The sequence below is a fragment of the Tetrao urogallus genome (genome assembly GCF_951394365.1).
Source record: "Tetrao urogallus genome assembly, chromosome: 1".
Lineage (NCBI taxonomy): Eukaryota > Metazoa > Chordata > Aves > Galliformes > Phasianidae > Tetrao > Tetrao urogallus.
Window position 1 is genome coordinate 79,388,480 of NC_136813.1, and position 16,308 is coordinate 79,404,787.

General features: G+C 36.5%; 1 protein-coding gene across 1 annotated transcript in view; it reads left to right on the forward strand.

Annotated features, from left to right (window-relative positions):
• Nucleotides 1-16,308, forward strand: part of IL1RAPL1 (interleukin 1 receptor accessory protein like 1) — a gene marked incomplete at both ends in the record, with an annotated part of 599,615 nt that overhangs the window by 563,909 nt on the left and 19,398 nt on the right. Inside the window, 2 exons of the mRNA XM_079549852.1 lie at nucleotides 6,159-6,291; nucleotides 8,135-8,280. Coding sequence (XP_079405978.1) covers nucleotides 6,159-6,291; nucleotides 8,135-8,280 — 279 coding nt within the window. The remainder of the gene's footprint in view (nucleotides 1-6,158; nucleotides 6,292-8,134; nucleotides 8,281-16,308) is intronic.

Sequence of the window (16,308 nt, forward strand, 5' to 3'; positions counted from 1 at the left end):
TTGCCATGTAGCACCATTAAAATGCAAGAGCCATAGCACTGTAGTCAAAAGCACTATGGTCAATGAAGAATAAAGAAACAAAAGACTGAAGAATGCTAAGCTATGCACAGTATAGACAGATTTAAACATAAATAGTTGTAAGACTGTAAGAGCTGAAAAACAAGTGATGTTTGACATTTAAAGCCACCTCTTTGATATTTTTATTGAAGATATTTTGTTATAAAGGATATTTTCTTGTGACATATCTAGAAACAGCTAAGCTCTTAAAACAGAAATTGTCATTTTATCTGACAGAGAGCACAAGAATAAAGAATTAGAGAAATGAATTTGTCTTAAAAAAAAAAAAAAAAAAAGAAAAGAAAAGAAAAGAAAAGAAAAGAAAAGAAAAGAAAAGAAAAGAAAAGAAAAGAAAAGAAAAGAAAAGAAAAGAAAAGAAAAGAAAAGAAAAGAAAAGAAAAGAAAAGAAAAGAAAAGAAAAGAAAAGAAAAGAAAAGAAAAGAAAGAAAGAGAGAAAGAGCGCCTGGAGTAAAAGTTAAGCTTGTAAAACTATTCTGGTGAATTTGCTTTTCTTTAGTGACTCTTGCTTTATGCTTGTGATAGTTGTCTCCCACTCCACACACTACTTCTGAAGAGAAAATTATGAAAAATTCTTACTGAACAGCTAATTTATCAGTCTGACGTTACCATCTATCACAAGGGAAGGCCTGCTGTTAGGAAAAACAAGATTATTGGTTCAGGGGTTTTGTTTCTTCATGTGAAATGAAGGTTAGTGAGACAGTGTACATATCTGAGAAATGTCCTGTGCATTTTAAGTCCAGAGTCCCATAGATCACTTATTTTTCTGCAGTCTGCTGTAGCAATCACTATTCTCATTGACTGTCTATAGCAGTCCTGCTGCTAAAGATTCCATTCCAAGCAAAAGGGATTTGAATTTCTTTTCCTTCACAAACTATGATGCAGTCTATCAGAAAAGTTTAATACTTTAAGGTTAATCTTAGATCTAACCATGTATACTTCAGTATAGCACCTTATTAACTACAGACTCAAACAGCTCAGGGCTGGCAGGCAACATGTAAGGAATGACATACAGACACCTACATTGATTTCTGTACTGTTGAACTGTAATTCAGCAGCTGGAAGCCCTGTGCAGTACAAGGCTTTTCATGTGACAGTGAATGACTGCACATGGGCAAATTAGTCTGGCCCTATTGCTGAATGAGAGCTAGTTTCTATGTAAGAAAAAACAACCAAGCAAACAAACAAACAGAAAAACCTCTAATGAGCAAGACAAAAACTTTAAAAAAAAAAAAAACTAAAAATCAGAAATTCAAGAAGTAATTTTTAACGTTTTTAATAAGTAGTGATATCTACAAATTCAGAAAAGGTTCAAAAGCTACAGTCTCTCTCTGATCTTGCTGCAAACCTTCAGATTTTTTATTTTTTATTTTATTTTGGAGGACTGGTTGTGTGTACTCCGAATTTACACATTTGTGGCCTGAGGAACTCATTCAATATGTAAGTCTCATGCAATCAACTTTCTGCTTAGTGGCATAGCAGAATAGAGACAAGTCTATTAATGAAGAGATATAGCTCTGTAATCACATTCAGCCAGTTTGTATCACACTTGTATGATAGTATTTAGTGCAATGATAATACCCAGCCTTTTCCAAATCTACATCCACTGAATTCTAAGTAGAGGAAAATTGCACGTTGTGTCTTTGCAATTGTATAGATGTAAGACATGATGACTTGCCAAAGACGTCACAACATACCACTCAGTGAGAAGATTGGAATTTATTAGTTCCCAGTTTGCAGTTATATTTCAGAAAACAATATTTTATTTTATTTTAAAACTTGGCCTAATCCACTATGTGAAAGATATAATAAGACAGTTACAATCTGGTAAAAGGGTACAAGTTATCAAGATACAAAAATAGTCATGTGAACCAGTGGGCAGCATAGCAGCAAGTGATGATTTGTGTAGGCAAGGAAGGACTCTAGAGGAATCCCTGCAGATCACCCTGCTCTAAGGGAAGATTTACAGGTCCCACATGATCAAGTATCATGGTTGAAAGCTGTATGTACACTTATTTTTCTTCTATTTCCTTTTTAGTCATGTTTATAACAAGGCTTTGAGAAACTGCCTTAGGATGTGAAACTTCCTTGAAAACACGAACATGTTCTACCTACCTACCTGCCTGCTGGGCTTGGCAGATAACACTGGCAATCTAAGTGGGTCATTGACTTTGTTAGAAGTATTCGCTTCTCCATCAGACCTAGGAATTTAGTAATTTTTTGCATCCCTCCACCTGGAAGTCTGAAGATATTTAATCAGTACTTTTTCCTCTGAAATGAATAGAAAGAATCTTATTTGTGTGTGAGAGATTTTGATTCCATCTGCCTTGGCCTTCTACAATTTCATTTTGAAGAGTCAATATTACAAATACATGGCATGCTTGTAAGCGTGTAGGTATCGCCTATGCATAAGTGCTATAATTGCTTTACAATGTACAATAAAAAGAAGTCCCATATTTAAGCACACAACATTTCCACTCTCTCAGCCCTCAGCATTTCTAGATGTTGTTCGTGGCTCTGAATTCACTCCTTTAACACATCTTTAAGAATTCATTTAGAAAGAGGTTGAGGAAGATGTCTGATAATTATCACTGCTTCTCAAAAAATCATTGCATTTCCCATGAAGAATCTGTTGAATCTGAAGTTGGAACTGGTGTCATCGCAGTGTATGATAACTCAATGATTAAGAGAGCAATTCAAACTGCCCATACAAGATGACATTTCACCAACCACAAAATATTCTCTTTTTGCTAATTACAACTAGCAGGTTCTTAGCAAGCCAGTGTTTTTAATTAGAGCTTATACAATAAGAATTTGTTTTGATTAAAAAAAAAAAAAAAAAAAAAAAGTTTAGAAGTTAGGCAGTGCCCTCTCCTGGACAGAGGTTCCCAAAGCAGAAGTTTACAAAGTGTCCCAGATGTTGCCTATTAGCAAAAATGGGCACAAACCAGCATGTTAATTTGCTGTACGCATTTGTTTGCTGCAAGAAAGTACGTGTTGTACTTCCTCACACTTCAGTCTACTCAAAAGGAGTCTGTGCAACAAAAACTATTTCTAGTTAAAATAGCAAAGACCTTTGGGTTAATTTAGTTTGAACTCATCAAGCTAGAGTTGACAGTGCAAATTTATCACAAGAAACAGCAGTAATATTTAGCGATGTTTATTCCAGTTTTTACAAAAATCAACTCAAATTTTCAGAAATAAGGATGATGGAGAAATACTTAATTGAAGCTCACTTTTTAGGTGTCATTTCACATGTCTTTATGGTTCTCTTTCAAGGTCACAGCAATGGAGCTATGCTGAAAAGCTCCAAAGTGTCTTTTCCTATTTATCCTTTCTTGACTGTTTTAATAAATGAATGAATTTAAGTTTCATCTAACGACTCCAATCTCATGACTCTTGACTTCAGTCTGTTAAAATTAAATAAATAATAATAACAAACTTAACAAAGATCCAGATTAAGCAGAACATTCTTAAGATTTTACAGCATCTCACCACAAAGATGATAGATATGGATTGCCCCAGTAGTTCTTTTAAAACTTGCATTTAAATCCCTTCAGAGGTGAACAATAAAACTGTAATAATCCAGCATTTACAGGAAAATTTAAATTAATGGCATAAAAAACATACCCACTCATTACCCACTTAGTCATATCCACTCAATGACATTTATAGTTCTCAGCACATTCCTATGATTTTTTCAGCATGGAAAACACAGACGAAAATAGCTGCTTGGTGTAAATTGTAAATGATACCTACAAAACGGCTGACAGGTTGTTTTGTACACTAGCTTAAACACAAAACAAAGTAGCTATTGTATTTATTTACTTTAATTTTAACCACTTTCTAAAAATCTGCAGACTTCTCCTAAATAGACTGCCCATATAGAACAGCCAAACTACATTCTAAACTGTTTTTCTTCTGACTGTTCACTTCAAAGGTGTGCTTCTACTGAGAAATGAAGCCTTAGCATACTCGCATTCATGTGGGAATGGCCCTGGAGTAGGGATCAAGATCTGCATATAATATTGCTCTTCAGGAAATCTTTATCCATTACATACATGCACCTTACAGCTGTAAGCATCTCTGCTCCAGCAAGTAAGCTCCACTGCCCTCTGCTAAGAGTTGTAAGCTCAAGAGTACAGACCTCCTCATTAATGGTCACAGCTGGTCATTAGATGATCACTGAATCTTTCTTGATGACCTACTAATGAACTTCCCACTGGCTTTGTGTGAAGATTGGTCAAGGTAGACTGTATAGGTCATTTATAGCTGAACACCTGGCACGTTAATGGCCTTTGCTCAGCAACTGTAATTTACACAGTGCTATTAAGAGGCTGTACATCCTTCCCAATCTATTTCTCAGGTGAAATATTTCATGTTGAAAGGAAACTTTGGATTTTGTGTTTAAAAAGGTGTTCAAATATTTTATTTAGGGGGAAAAGTTCTTCAAGAATTTAAGAAAGTCTATTATCTTACAGAGGTTGTTTTGTTGTTTTTATTGTTTTGTTGTTTTGTTTTGTTTTGATTTACATTTCTCCCCTCAATATATATATATGCTTTTTAAGAGAAAAAAAAAAAAAATGCAACATATGTATGTTAGTATTTGCCTGTTAGTCTTAGAGGCCTCCACAGTGTATAAAGCAGCTTAGTGGGTGCTTATTAGCTGCAAGAGCCCAGAGAGATTTGATGGTTCAGAACCCATGGTGCCTAATCTCTGTGAATGCTGGATAAATTGTCCAGAAGCCACAGTTCCAACAGCTGTCATCTTACCAGCTCCTAAGAGCCAAAAATTTTCAGCCATACACTGATTTGGTAGGAAAGCTGCAGAAAAAAACCAAGAAGTGGTAGTGATGAGTTAGCGCTCTTCCTTCTGACAGTGGTGTCAGCATAGGGGTTATCCATTTATCACAGAACCTTGCTATGAGCTGTGATTACTAGGCATTTCACAGCCTTGAACATATGCTAGACTGGATGACTGTAGCCAATGTATTCATAATCCCTCATGGTTTTGTTTTTTCATTTCCACATATCTGTGTGTTACAGTTAGTTTATATATATTGTGCATTTGCTCCGAGAAAGCAAGTTTGCATCTACTCAAATGTCCTGGGAACAGTCAGGAAATTTATCACATCCCATTTTTCATGCCCTTGACTCTCATTAATTGGTGTCATAATGACCATCTCATTCCCTGCAAATGGCTTCAGAATCGCCAAAATCTCTCCAGTGAGATCCATCTTTCAGATGGCACTTTCTGAGCTCTCCCTGTATAGTGATCAAGGAGATGGGTTTCTAGGAAGGTGTACTGACCATTCAGAAGGTGATGTTGTAAGAAGATGATTTTGCAAAGAACAGTCCTGTGCACTACTCCAAGGAGCACAGAAAATATATTTAAAAGAGTTTTTGCCCTTTCTTCAAAGATCTTTAGCTTATTTTCTCTTTGCTCTGAATGACATGAAATTGTCTCCTTAACCAGAGATGCGGGTTCAAACTTTTTGATTATGAGTGAGACCTTCTTCTCCTATTTTCAAGTACTGGTATACTCCTGTTTCCTTAGTAGGCATTGCTGAAAAATGACATATTGTTGTATCAACTGTAGGTAAGCTTTATTAAAATGATTAAAAGCAGCTCAATTTCTAATGCGATTCTAATGCGCACCGTTTGTGGCGTGGAAATGAGAATTCAAGCCTGTTGGAGGAGTCAGGTTCTTTCATTGAAAATCATAAATCATTTCAGATAAGACATATCTAATAATTACTCATCTTCCTGTTATACAGCATCCTGAATTTGTTTCCATATTAAAAAAAAAAAAAAAAAGTTCAAAAATTTTAAGAGATTTGAGAAAGCATACAAAGTTGAATCCTGTTCTTATGCAACATTTAAACTCAATTTTATTGTCTTTATTTTCAGGAAATACAATGAAAACCATCTGCAAGTCAAGTAGATATGTTTGGACATTTCCAGCAATGATTGGAAGTTGAGGGTGTTTACAGATGTACATTGTTTAAATCAGCTACTGATTCAAATATGAATCTTTTTTGTAAATTCTGAAATAACATATTTTCCTTCTTTCTTTTTAACAGGGGGATCTGCTAATCTAACCTGCCGAGCTTTCTTTGGATATAGTGGAGATGTCAGTCCTTTAATCTACTGGATGAAAGGGGAGAAGTTTATTGAAGATTTGGACGATAGTCGAGTCTGGGAAAGTGATATCAGGTAAAAAAATATATATATATATATATACATATATATAGTCTCTTAGTCAATATCTTTTTTGACAGTTAATGTAGTAATTACTATAGATTAATTCAGGAACATTTGGGGTTCGGTCCCTTTTTTACAATGTTCACTTAAATTTTTTCAATTTCATTTGTAGAGAATGGAAAAATATAGCAAGACCTGATGCAAAGAGAGCTGCAAAAGCTCATTTAGTGTCATAATGACTTTTCCAAACTGTGGAAAACTACCGAAACCAGTAGCACTAAGTTACTAAACATTACCATTAGTTACTGAAAAAAAATAAAGAAAAGTAAATATACCAAGAAAAGTAGGTCAAAATAAGTATTTTAAAATTCAAGTTCTTAAATAAATGCTGAAGTCTGACTTCTCTTTCTGAATATTTTGACTGTTCTTCTTCAAAGAAAGAACTGAGTTTCCTGGGATGTTATTTGGCCTGTGAGATCCAAACCTCCTGTTATGTGGGCTGGTTATAGCTGCTGAAATATTTGTTATAGAAAGAATCTGGTGATTCACGTCATGTACTTTTCCTGTTTCGAAAAGTGTTATCTCATTTGGATACTGAGAAAAAAAAATGGGTTTGTACAGTGAATAACATACTTGACATAGCTTCCCAACTCCAATATAATGTAATTACTTGGATCTAAAGAGATTCTGTTTTCATTTATAATTGTGTGTGTGTATGTGACTGTGTTTGTACATCATGGATAAACACAGAAATGTTGGAAAATCTAATCGTGTACTATCAAGGAAGTTAAATAATCACAGGTGTATTATATTCACAATAATTGTCTGTAATAGAACTGTGAGCTTATTTTTACCTGAACTCATACATGAGAGTTTATTACTTTATGAAAAGACAAACATCACTTTCTTTTTCAGCTTTGACCTGGACTACTTCTGTTTAAAGGAAGAAACTTCCTTTACCAAATTCAAGAAGGCCACATAGATGTTCAGGGTCTTTTGTTTTTGTATACTGAGATATATTTCATCAGTGTACGTCAATTTTATTCTATAAATTTCAAGATCAATGCACTAAATAGCACAAGACAACTAGATTAGCTGCATTTCTTATGTAAAAATATTCATAAGCCTTTCAAGCAGATGTGGCATTTTGAAAGCTAACAAAAAAAGACAAAAAACCTCATTACCACTTTTTTCTTTTGTGGACTGAGGACCCAGAAGACTGGCTTCCACATATTTTGTCAGGTGTGAAGTAAGGGAGAAGCGTGTAGAAGTTTCTCATTTGCTTTTCCAGATTTCTAAAGCCGCTGTTAGGCTTGATAAGGGGGAAAGCAACAGGAAGACAAGTAGAAAGTTATGCTGGTCTTTGCTTTTCATTATTGTCTGTATGAATGAGTGGCATCTGGCATTCTAGCTTATTTTACTGACTTACTTACAATACTAAATTTTATAATACATTGAAGTAATATACTTTTCAGTACAGTGTGTTGGTCAAGACTACTAGCATCACTCTAAACCTGAAAATAACTGTATTCACTTTTTCTGTTCTAACATTTCAAGACTCTACAAACTACTGATCAGGGTCTCCATCAGAGTGTGCAATAATGTGTTATCAGTGTGTGCATCATCGTGTTTAAATACAATTAACTGAAACTCTCATTAATATCTACAAAACTAAACCTCTTCATTAGAAGTGAATGAGAAAAAGGCATGATATAATTTAATTAGGATTTCATAAAACCATAGCTAAATTTGAAGCCTGAGAGCTGAGAATTGTAAGTAGCACTATTATGTCATTATTATCTATTCCTATACTGTGACACAAGCAGAAGAACAGACATGATTTTTTTTTTATTAGGGTTCTCAAGGAACATCTTGGGGAACAGGAAGTTTCTATCTCATTGATTCTCAATTCTGTGGAGGAAGGAGACCTCGGCAATTACTCATGCTATGTTGAGAATGGAAACGGACGCCGGCACGCCAGTATTCTCCTACATAAAAGGGGTAAATATACATCTTCTTCCCATTAAATGATACATTGTAGGGGGAACCTGACTGTGTGTGTAAAACTTCCTTTTGACAAAAATGTTAATTTTGTTTTCCTGAGATATTAATAGGTAATGATTGTTTTCCCCAGGCATTCATATAACTTTCAAAATAAAACAGAAAGGTTGCTGTTAATTCAGGCTGTCACTAGCATAAACACAATAACACCTTTTAATTATATTTCTTTCACAGATGCATTTAATAATTCATGAACTTTAAAACTAATGAAGACTCAGTAGAGAAAAAAAATAGTAGGAAGTTAAAGTTAATAAAACCAGAATCATTTTCTCTAAGAAATAAAATCAAATATTAAAAAAAAAAAAAGCCAGCGACAAATAAATTCTATTTCTATCAATGCAGACACATAATAGAATAATATACATAGCAATGTAGTCACCTCATAGAATCCCAGTGTGGTTGAGGTTGGAATGGGCCTCAGGTAACCTAACCCAACCCCTACCCAAGCAGACTACCCAGGACTATGCCTAAGTGTCTTCTGAAGATCTCCAGGAAGCACAGCCTGCCTGGGCAGCCTGTGCCAGGGCTCTGTTACCTGCACAGTAAACTTTCTAAAGTTCAGACAAAGTGTCCTGCATTCCATTTTGAGCCAATTGCCTCTTGTCCTGTCTCTGGACACCACTGAGAAGAGTCTGGCTCTGTCCTCTTTGCACCTTCCCTATCAGGTATGTATACATATTGCTGGTTCCGCTAAGCCTCATGTCCTCCAGGCTGAACAGTCCCAGCCTTTCCTCACAGGAGGGATGCTCCAGAGAGCCTTCGTCATTTCCCTGGCTCTTTGCAGTGGATGCTCCAATATATCTCTTGTACTTTTGATCCTAGAACTGGAACAGTTTCACTGAGTAGAAAGGAAAGATCACTTTGCCCCACCTGTTGACAGTACTTTGTGTAATACAGTCAAGAACACAATTAGCTATCTTTGCTGCAAGGGCGCATTGCTACATCGTGTTCAGCCTGGTGCCCATCAGTACCTCTAAATTCTTTTTTCTTTAGATGTTTTCACACAAGGTGGCCCCCAGTTTGTACTAGTCCCCAGACTTGTTCCTCCAGTTTGCTGTCAACACACTTCTCCAGCCTCTCCTGCTCCCTCTGGATGGAAGCACAACCTTCTGACATATCAGTCACTCCTTCTAGCTTTTTGTCATCTGCAAACTTGCTGTGGAAACACTCTGTCCCCTTCACTTTTATCTTCAGAAAAGATGTCAAACAGGACTGGACCCAGTATTGACCCCTGTGGTATGCCACTAGTTACTGGTCTCTCACTAGACTTCGCACCAATTGATCCCTGTGCCTAGTCAGTTTTCAATCCACTTCGCTGTCTGCAGTCCAGCCTGTCAGAGTACCTAGTAGTCTGACTGTGGATCCTTTCCTTATAACATTTGCATAGCACCAGTGTTTCTGAAGTGAAGATGGAAATACCTAAAGATCTTTCTAATTCTACTCACCGCTCACATTCCATGATGTCAGCCTGATGTCCACAGACGTCTTGTATGAAGATAATTACAGAGAGGTGGAGGGTCTCTCACAAAGCAAGGTTCCTAGATTCTATTTCTTCACTTTACTTCCCATAAGGTGTTTCACATGCCTAGGCTTGATGCATCACACTTCATCCTACTGGTTTAAGACAGCAAGGAGTGTCCATACTTTGCTTTCATTACCGTGGTTTTTTTAGACTGTACAGGTAAGCACACTAGGTTCATACTATGGTACTGAAATACTTACGGCATCTCAATTTATATCACAGCAATGATGTCTTCTTTACTTCTAACCCTGCAACATGCAAAATCTGTCAGAGTTTAACAGGAAGCCACAACCCACGATGGTGTGATTCGTTTGTTTAAGCAGATGGACTTTTTTGTACCCCCAGTGAACTGAAAAGAAATAATTCATGGCTATTTTTATGAACTTTTCTCAATGATTCTCAGGAGATGTGGGTGTAATTACTAGATGTTCCACTTAGATAGGCATTTGGCATATTTTCTCAGATGGACTGAAATGGAAAATTAACTTAAGTAATTGGAACTTTAAAGTATACCAGTTGGTGGCCACAGACACCTATTTCAGAGCAAAAATCTAAAAATAAATAAAACAGAAACCCACTCAGATCAAATGTGTTGTCCTTCTTTAATAGCAAAGTGATTACATGAAGTGCTGAAGACAGAATTTTAAGGCTTTAATTACTTTAAAACCAATAATTAACTAACTGACATGTATTAAGTCATTTGTTGATGTTTAGTTCCTATTTTCCCTTCCATACAAGGAATAACACCAAGAGTGACACGGCACATAACCTATTTTTGTTATGTGACCACCAGCTTTTAAATCCATCTAAATCTAAAGTGTGCATGCATAAATTTTGCAAGGCTCCTACTTTCCTTCATTCCCCTTTCAGAGAAATCAGTATGTGAAACTCATTACAGTATGTGGCCTCATGATGACATACTGAAGAGGAAGTAATCTCAATATTTAATTGCCCTTTTAAATAGCAAAATGTAAAAATAGCAAAAGCTCCTCAAAAAGATTAAGTAAGACTAAATCTGAAATTGTGATTTAGAATCAAAATCTGTTGTGCCCATAAAAAACAAAAGACACCTGTTATAAGCCTTCAATATAATTTGTATGTTGACAACTGTTTTGGTGAAATGATAAATTAACCATGACAGACAGAAATGCAAGCTCGTCTCTCAGGTTTCCTCGGAAGAGGAGCTTTGTACTGCTTGCTTAGTCTCCTGCATATCACCATGACAACACTTTGTTTTAGGTTTCCTGTTTAGATCCACATTTAGTCTCTGCTAGGAATGATTTAGCTTTTTATTAATTTCTGATTATTTACTCACATAGAACAATGGAGGCCTGAAATAAGGCAAAATGGCTTTCTAAACAGCAAGTTATTAGTTTTGCATGGTTTTCTAGTTATAGATTTTGCTTCTTTTTTTTTTTTTTTTTTTTTTTTTTATTAAACCAGTGTAAGAAAACAGAAATGCTAAATCTCAAATGTTCACTATTTACCTGAAGAAAATTTTATAGTCACTCATATATCATATGTGGCACATTAGCACATTATCACTCAGATCAATAGGAGCAAGAAAGTAGGAAGCTTTGTAACTGAACAAAGAGTGATCTTGTGAAAAGAGATATTTAGGGCTAAATTCTGCAGTGGGTACTCAGGTTCCAAATTTAAGCCTTTCAAATGCCTTTCTGCCTTTTATTTGGCCACATATACAACTGTAAGGTCTTGCACCTGGGTGATGGCTGTACAAGTACCATCAGTATATGTTGGGAGATGTACGGGTAGAGCACAGCCCTGCAGAAAAGGACTAGGGGGTGATGATGGATGGCAAGCTGAACATGAGCCAGCAAGTTGCTCTCACAGCCCAGAAAGCCAACCATATCCTGGTCTGCATCAAAAGAAGCACAGCCATTAGGTTGAGGGAGGTGATCCTGCCCCTCTACTCTGCACTGGTGAGGTCTCACCTGGAGTACTGCAGCCAGATGTAGAGTTCTCAGTGCAGGAGAGACACAGACTTGGTGGAGCATGTTCAGAGGAGGGCCACAAATTGAACAAAGGGATGGAACAACTCTCCTATGAGGACAAGCTGAGAGAGCTGAGGCTGTTCAGCCCGGAGATGAGAAGGTCCTGAGGAGACCTGAAGCTGCTTTTCAGTATCTAAAGGGGGGCTGTAAGAAAGAAGGGGGCAGACTCTTGAGCAGAGTCTGTTGCAATAGCTCTGAGCAACCTGATCTAGCTGTGGTATCCCTGTTCATTGCAGGGAAGTTGGACTGGATGGCTTTTAAGGGTTCCTTCCAACTCAAACAATTCTGTGATTCTCTACAACCTTGAAATTCCAGCTTGAGCTTTTGGATATGCCTACAATTACACATCCTGAAAGGGCAAGTGATTGAAAGTCTAAATCCCCAGGAACGTCCTGCTTGAATCCTTCTTACTATTCATGCCAGTCAGTCCAACAGGGAGCCATTTACCTGACACACAAGCTCATGGTGTTCCCTTCACACACCAGCACCCAGAGCATGCAGCCAAGTGAGGGGGCTTCTACTTTCTCCCTGATTCAACCCTGGAGTAAAAATTCTGAGCCTCTCATGTTCTAAGAGAAAGCTCATAGAGAGGTGCAGGAAAATCTACCCCAGGTTAGGAATCTGGCCCCAGAGGAGATCTGGGCTCCCTGAGCCCAGGTACTGGCACTCTGCATCTCTGGCTGTGTAACCCTGGTTTTCTCCTGATCTTCTATTACATTCTGACTGCCACAGGATAAAACCTATGATCAATGTTTTTGTGCAGCTGGCTAATCAGTTTTAGACACTGGACTTTCTTCAAATTCTGTGCATAGGGAGCATTTAACGTAGAGCCGGAGGAGAGGAAGCAGAGCATTTTAAGCGTAGTAATGTCAATAGAGAAGGACCAACACCCAAGAGATCTAACTTTCATTCTCTTTCTGCAACTGCTGACCAAATTTCTTTCTATCAACTTTAAAGTAATCAAGTTATTTTCTATTTTTTGTGAGCAGAAAAATCCACTTGTTGAGATCCAAGACTGATTTTATTACTTTGTGATGATAGCTATCATGGAGCATTTACAGGTCAATCTTCAACAAGGTAGAGAAAACTAGCAGAAATTAATTTTGAGAATAATACTGACAGCTTCTAAGTACAAATTTATTAATGACAGACCACATACTGCAAGTGATGTAAGGAGTGAATCATAGGTCTATGTCTCTCCTATAGTGAGGACTCCACCTCTGGAGTACTGTGGAGATGTGTAACCCTCACTACAGGAGAAACATAGACCTGTTGGAGTGCATCCAGAAGGGGATCACACAAATGATCCAGTGGATGGAGCACTTCTCATGAGAGGATGGACTGAGAGAACAGGGGCTGTTCAGCCTAGAGCAGAGAAGGCTCCAAGATGATATGATAGTGGCCTTTCAGTTACATAAATGGAGGCTGTAAGAAAAAAAAAAGGGGAAAGACTCTTTAGCAGAGGCTGTCGTGATATGAGAGGGGGAAATGGTTTCAAACTACAAGAGTGGAGATTTAAGTTGGATACAAGGAAAAAATATTTTACAATGAGGGTGGCAAGACACTGGAATAAATTGCTGAAAGATGTGGTTGATGCCCTGTCCCCAGGGACTTTGAAGGTGAAGCTGAATGAGTCCCTGGGCAACATGATCTAGCTGTGGTGTCCCTGTTCATTGCAGGGGAGTTGGACTAGATGACCTTTAAAGGTCCCTTCCAACTCTAAGGATACTATGATTCTGTGATACACTGTAATTCTATTTTTTCACAGGCTTTTAATTCAAGAAGACAAACCCTCATATAATAAATAAAAATGTAATGCATAATGAGAAAGAATGTTCTTCTACAGTATTATATCTTACAAAGTATGACTTTTATGCTGGATGAAATCCCTTCTGGTCTCATTTAATTATAAATTCAGCTGGAAATCCAGATTATTGTTTTATTTTGTGATTACTTTTTTGAGAAATTTTGTTTGCATACTTGCAACTAAAATTCTGAAGCAAAAATAATCTCAAATTCTATATTATCATAATGTTTATTTTAGTTATATTTTTAGAAGCTAAATAATATACTTAAATTTCTCTTGGAATAGCTAACAAACCTGGGAACAGGTAATATATCTTATGCGATTTTGTCAGTGTCTTCTTATCTTTCTTCTCTTTTTCTCAGTGCAATTTTCAGTGCTGTTTTGGGTTTATTTTCCTCTGTCATTGAGTATCTATGACGTTCTTTCATTGAACAGTTGAGTAACTCAGGGGTGGTTGAAGCAGCTTTTTACTTTTTTTTCAATGGAAACAAAGAATTTAAACAAAATAAATTGTTACAAGGAAGAGATTTGTTCTGTTTGAATTTGCCCATGAAAATACATGTTTGAAATGGAAGCAAGTTATGCTCATAGAAACATAGCATTAGTGTTTCCTTTATAATTTAATAGCAAATTCTGAATAGTAGGAAACTCTGACTTTTCTTCCTCCAGCTGTTAATGGTAATGGAATTGTTGACAAGCACATTAAATTACTGTGTCATTCACAACGTAGTGTAAATTTGTTTTATGAATTAAGATCTTGAATAATGTAAATTTTTGATCTCATGAGCATTTCAGTCATTAGATACAGTTTCTCACAGTAGTAGTCATGTGTGACAATTAAAAGAACCAGCTCTTCTGACCTCTGTGAAGAAACGTTGTGTTACAGTTCCCTTTGCCATAATGCTTCATGGTGCTTCTGAAATTTCTGAATGGCTCATATCACATGAGATATGAGAGAAAGGAGTTTCATATTGCAGCTTCTGTTAATTACCTTTAATTATTTGAAAATATCAAGCAGGAATTTTAAGAGCACAACTCTTAAGTCTCAGTGGAATCAAAACTGCTCTGAAACTCAGATCCACGTGATTTGTTAAGACCTCACACATATGTATCTTCCAGCATATAATGCATTCAGCTTTTACTCTGCACAGCAGGAAAAGCTCTTATGAGCTCCTCTCTGTTTCAGAATTGAAAGCAAAATTTGATTTGATCTGATGGGAATTGATTTCCTCCCCTATGGCCATTGAAGAAACCTACAGGATGTCTTCTACTGAACAGTACAAAGATACAGTCGCTCATGAAGTTTGTGATGCTGGGCCAAAAGTGTAAAACATCCTGCCTACTTTCCTCAAGCCTAACCAAAAATGACTGCTCTTTTTACACTCAGTATCTCATCTAAAATCAGTAAATTAGCAAAGTGCTCTTGAATGGCATTGGACAGATAGTATTCATAAAACTCTTCATCAGCAAGGTTTTTCTCATCCTTTTAAAACTGAAGTAAGACTTCTCCAGTGAAAAGATTAGCCAGATTACCAAGCATGTGCCTAAATCCAGTTCTTCTCTGAAGAACTGTCAAGCAAGTTGGTTGTTTAAGATATTCCTTTTTAAAACAGCTTTTGTTCCACTTTTGAGATATGTTCTTTTTATGTAATGTCTATATATATAACTTCAATTCTAACCTTGATTAACAAGGAAGAAAATATTTTAAAGTAAAATGTCACAGATTGCTTTATAAGCCACGCAGATGTAAATTATTCATTAATGCTATCCTTAGGAAGAAATGTAAACAGCATGTTTTATGATTTTGCATCCTTAGAACTTGGTACTCTATTTTCTTCACATTTTAGCACCTCCAAGTGCTTCTTACATTCATTTCTTTCAGCAGATCTAAAAGAAGTAATGGTGTGGGATGTTTGATTTCTGTATGTCAATAAGCAAATAAAAGCTGTCCTAATCAGTAATGTTTAAGTCATACACAATTTGCTTACTTGGTAAGCTAATTAGACATTATTTTAATTCAGCATCACAATGATTTTTTTTTCCTTCAGTTTGAGGTATAAACTGCCTTTAAAATGCAGTGTTCTGTATATAAATCTAGTGTACTTCAATGGTATTGCTGCATCTATGTCTTTTCCAATCTTGTCTTTCCTTAGAATAACATACTCAAGACTGTAATTATTCTTCTGTTGAGGACATGTATCCCACACTTCTCAGAAGGAATAAAAATGTCAATGCTAGGAATATAATAACCATTATCATACATGATTTTCTGTATTTTGGTAGCACTGAGAAATTCAATGGAACCGCAGCTTGGATATGCTGCCTGTTGTACAGTGAATGGGTTGACAAGATTCCAATCTTGGATTGGTACTAATACATACATACATATATGAATAGGGAGTATATAGAATCACAGAATTGCTCAGGGTGGAAAAGACGTTAAAGATCATCAAGTCCAACCACAACCTAACCACACCACCCTAACAACCCTCCGCTAAATCATGTCCCTGAACACCACGTCCAAACGGTTTTTAAACACAGTCAGGGATGGTGACTCAACCACCTCCCTGGGGAGCCTATTCCAATGCTTATATTATATTTTGATCTAGTAAATAGGGTGAGATAAC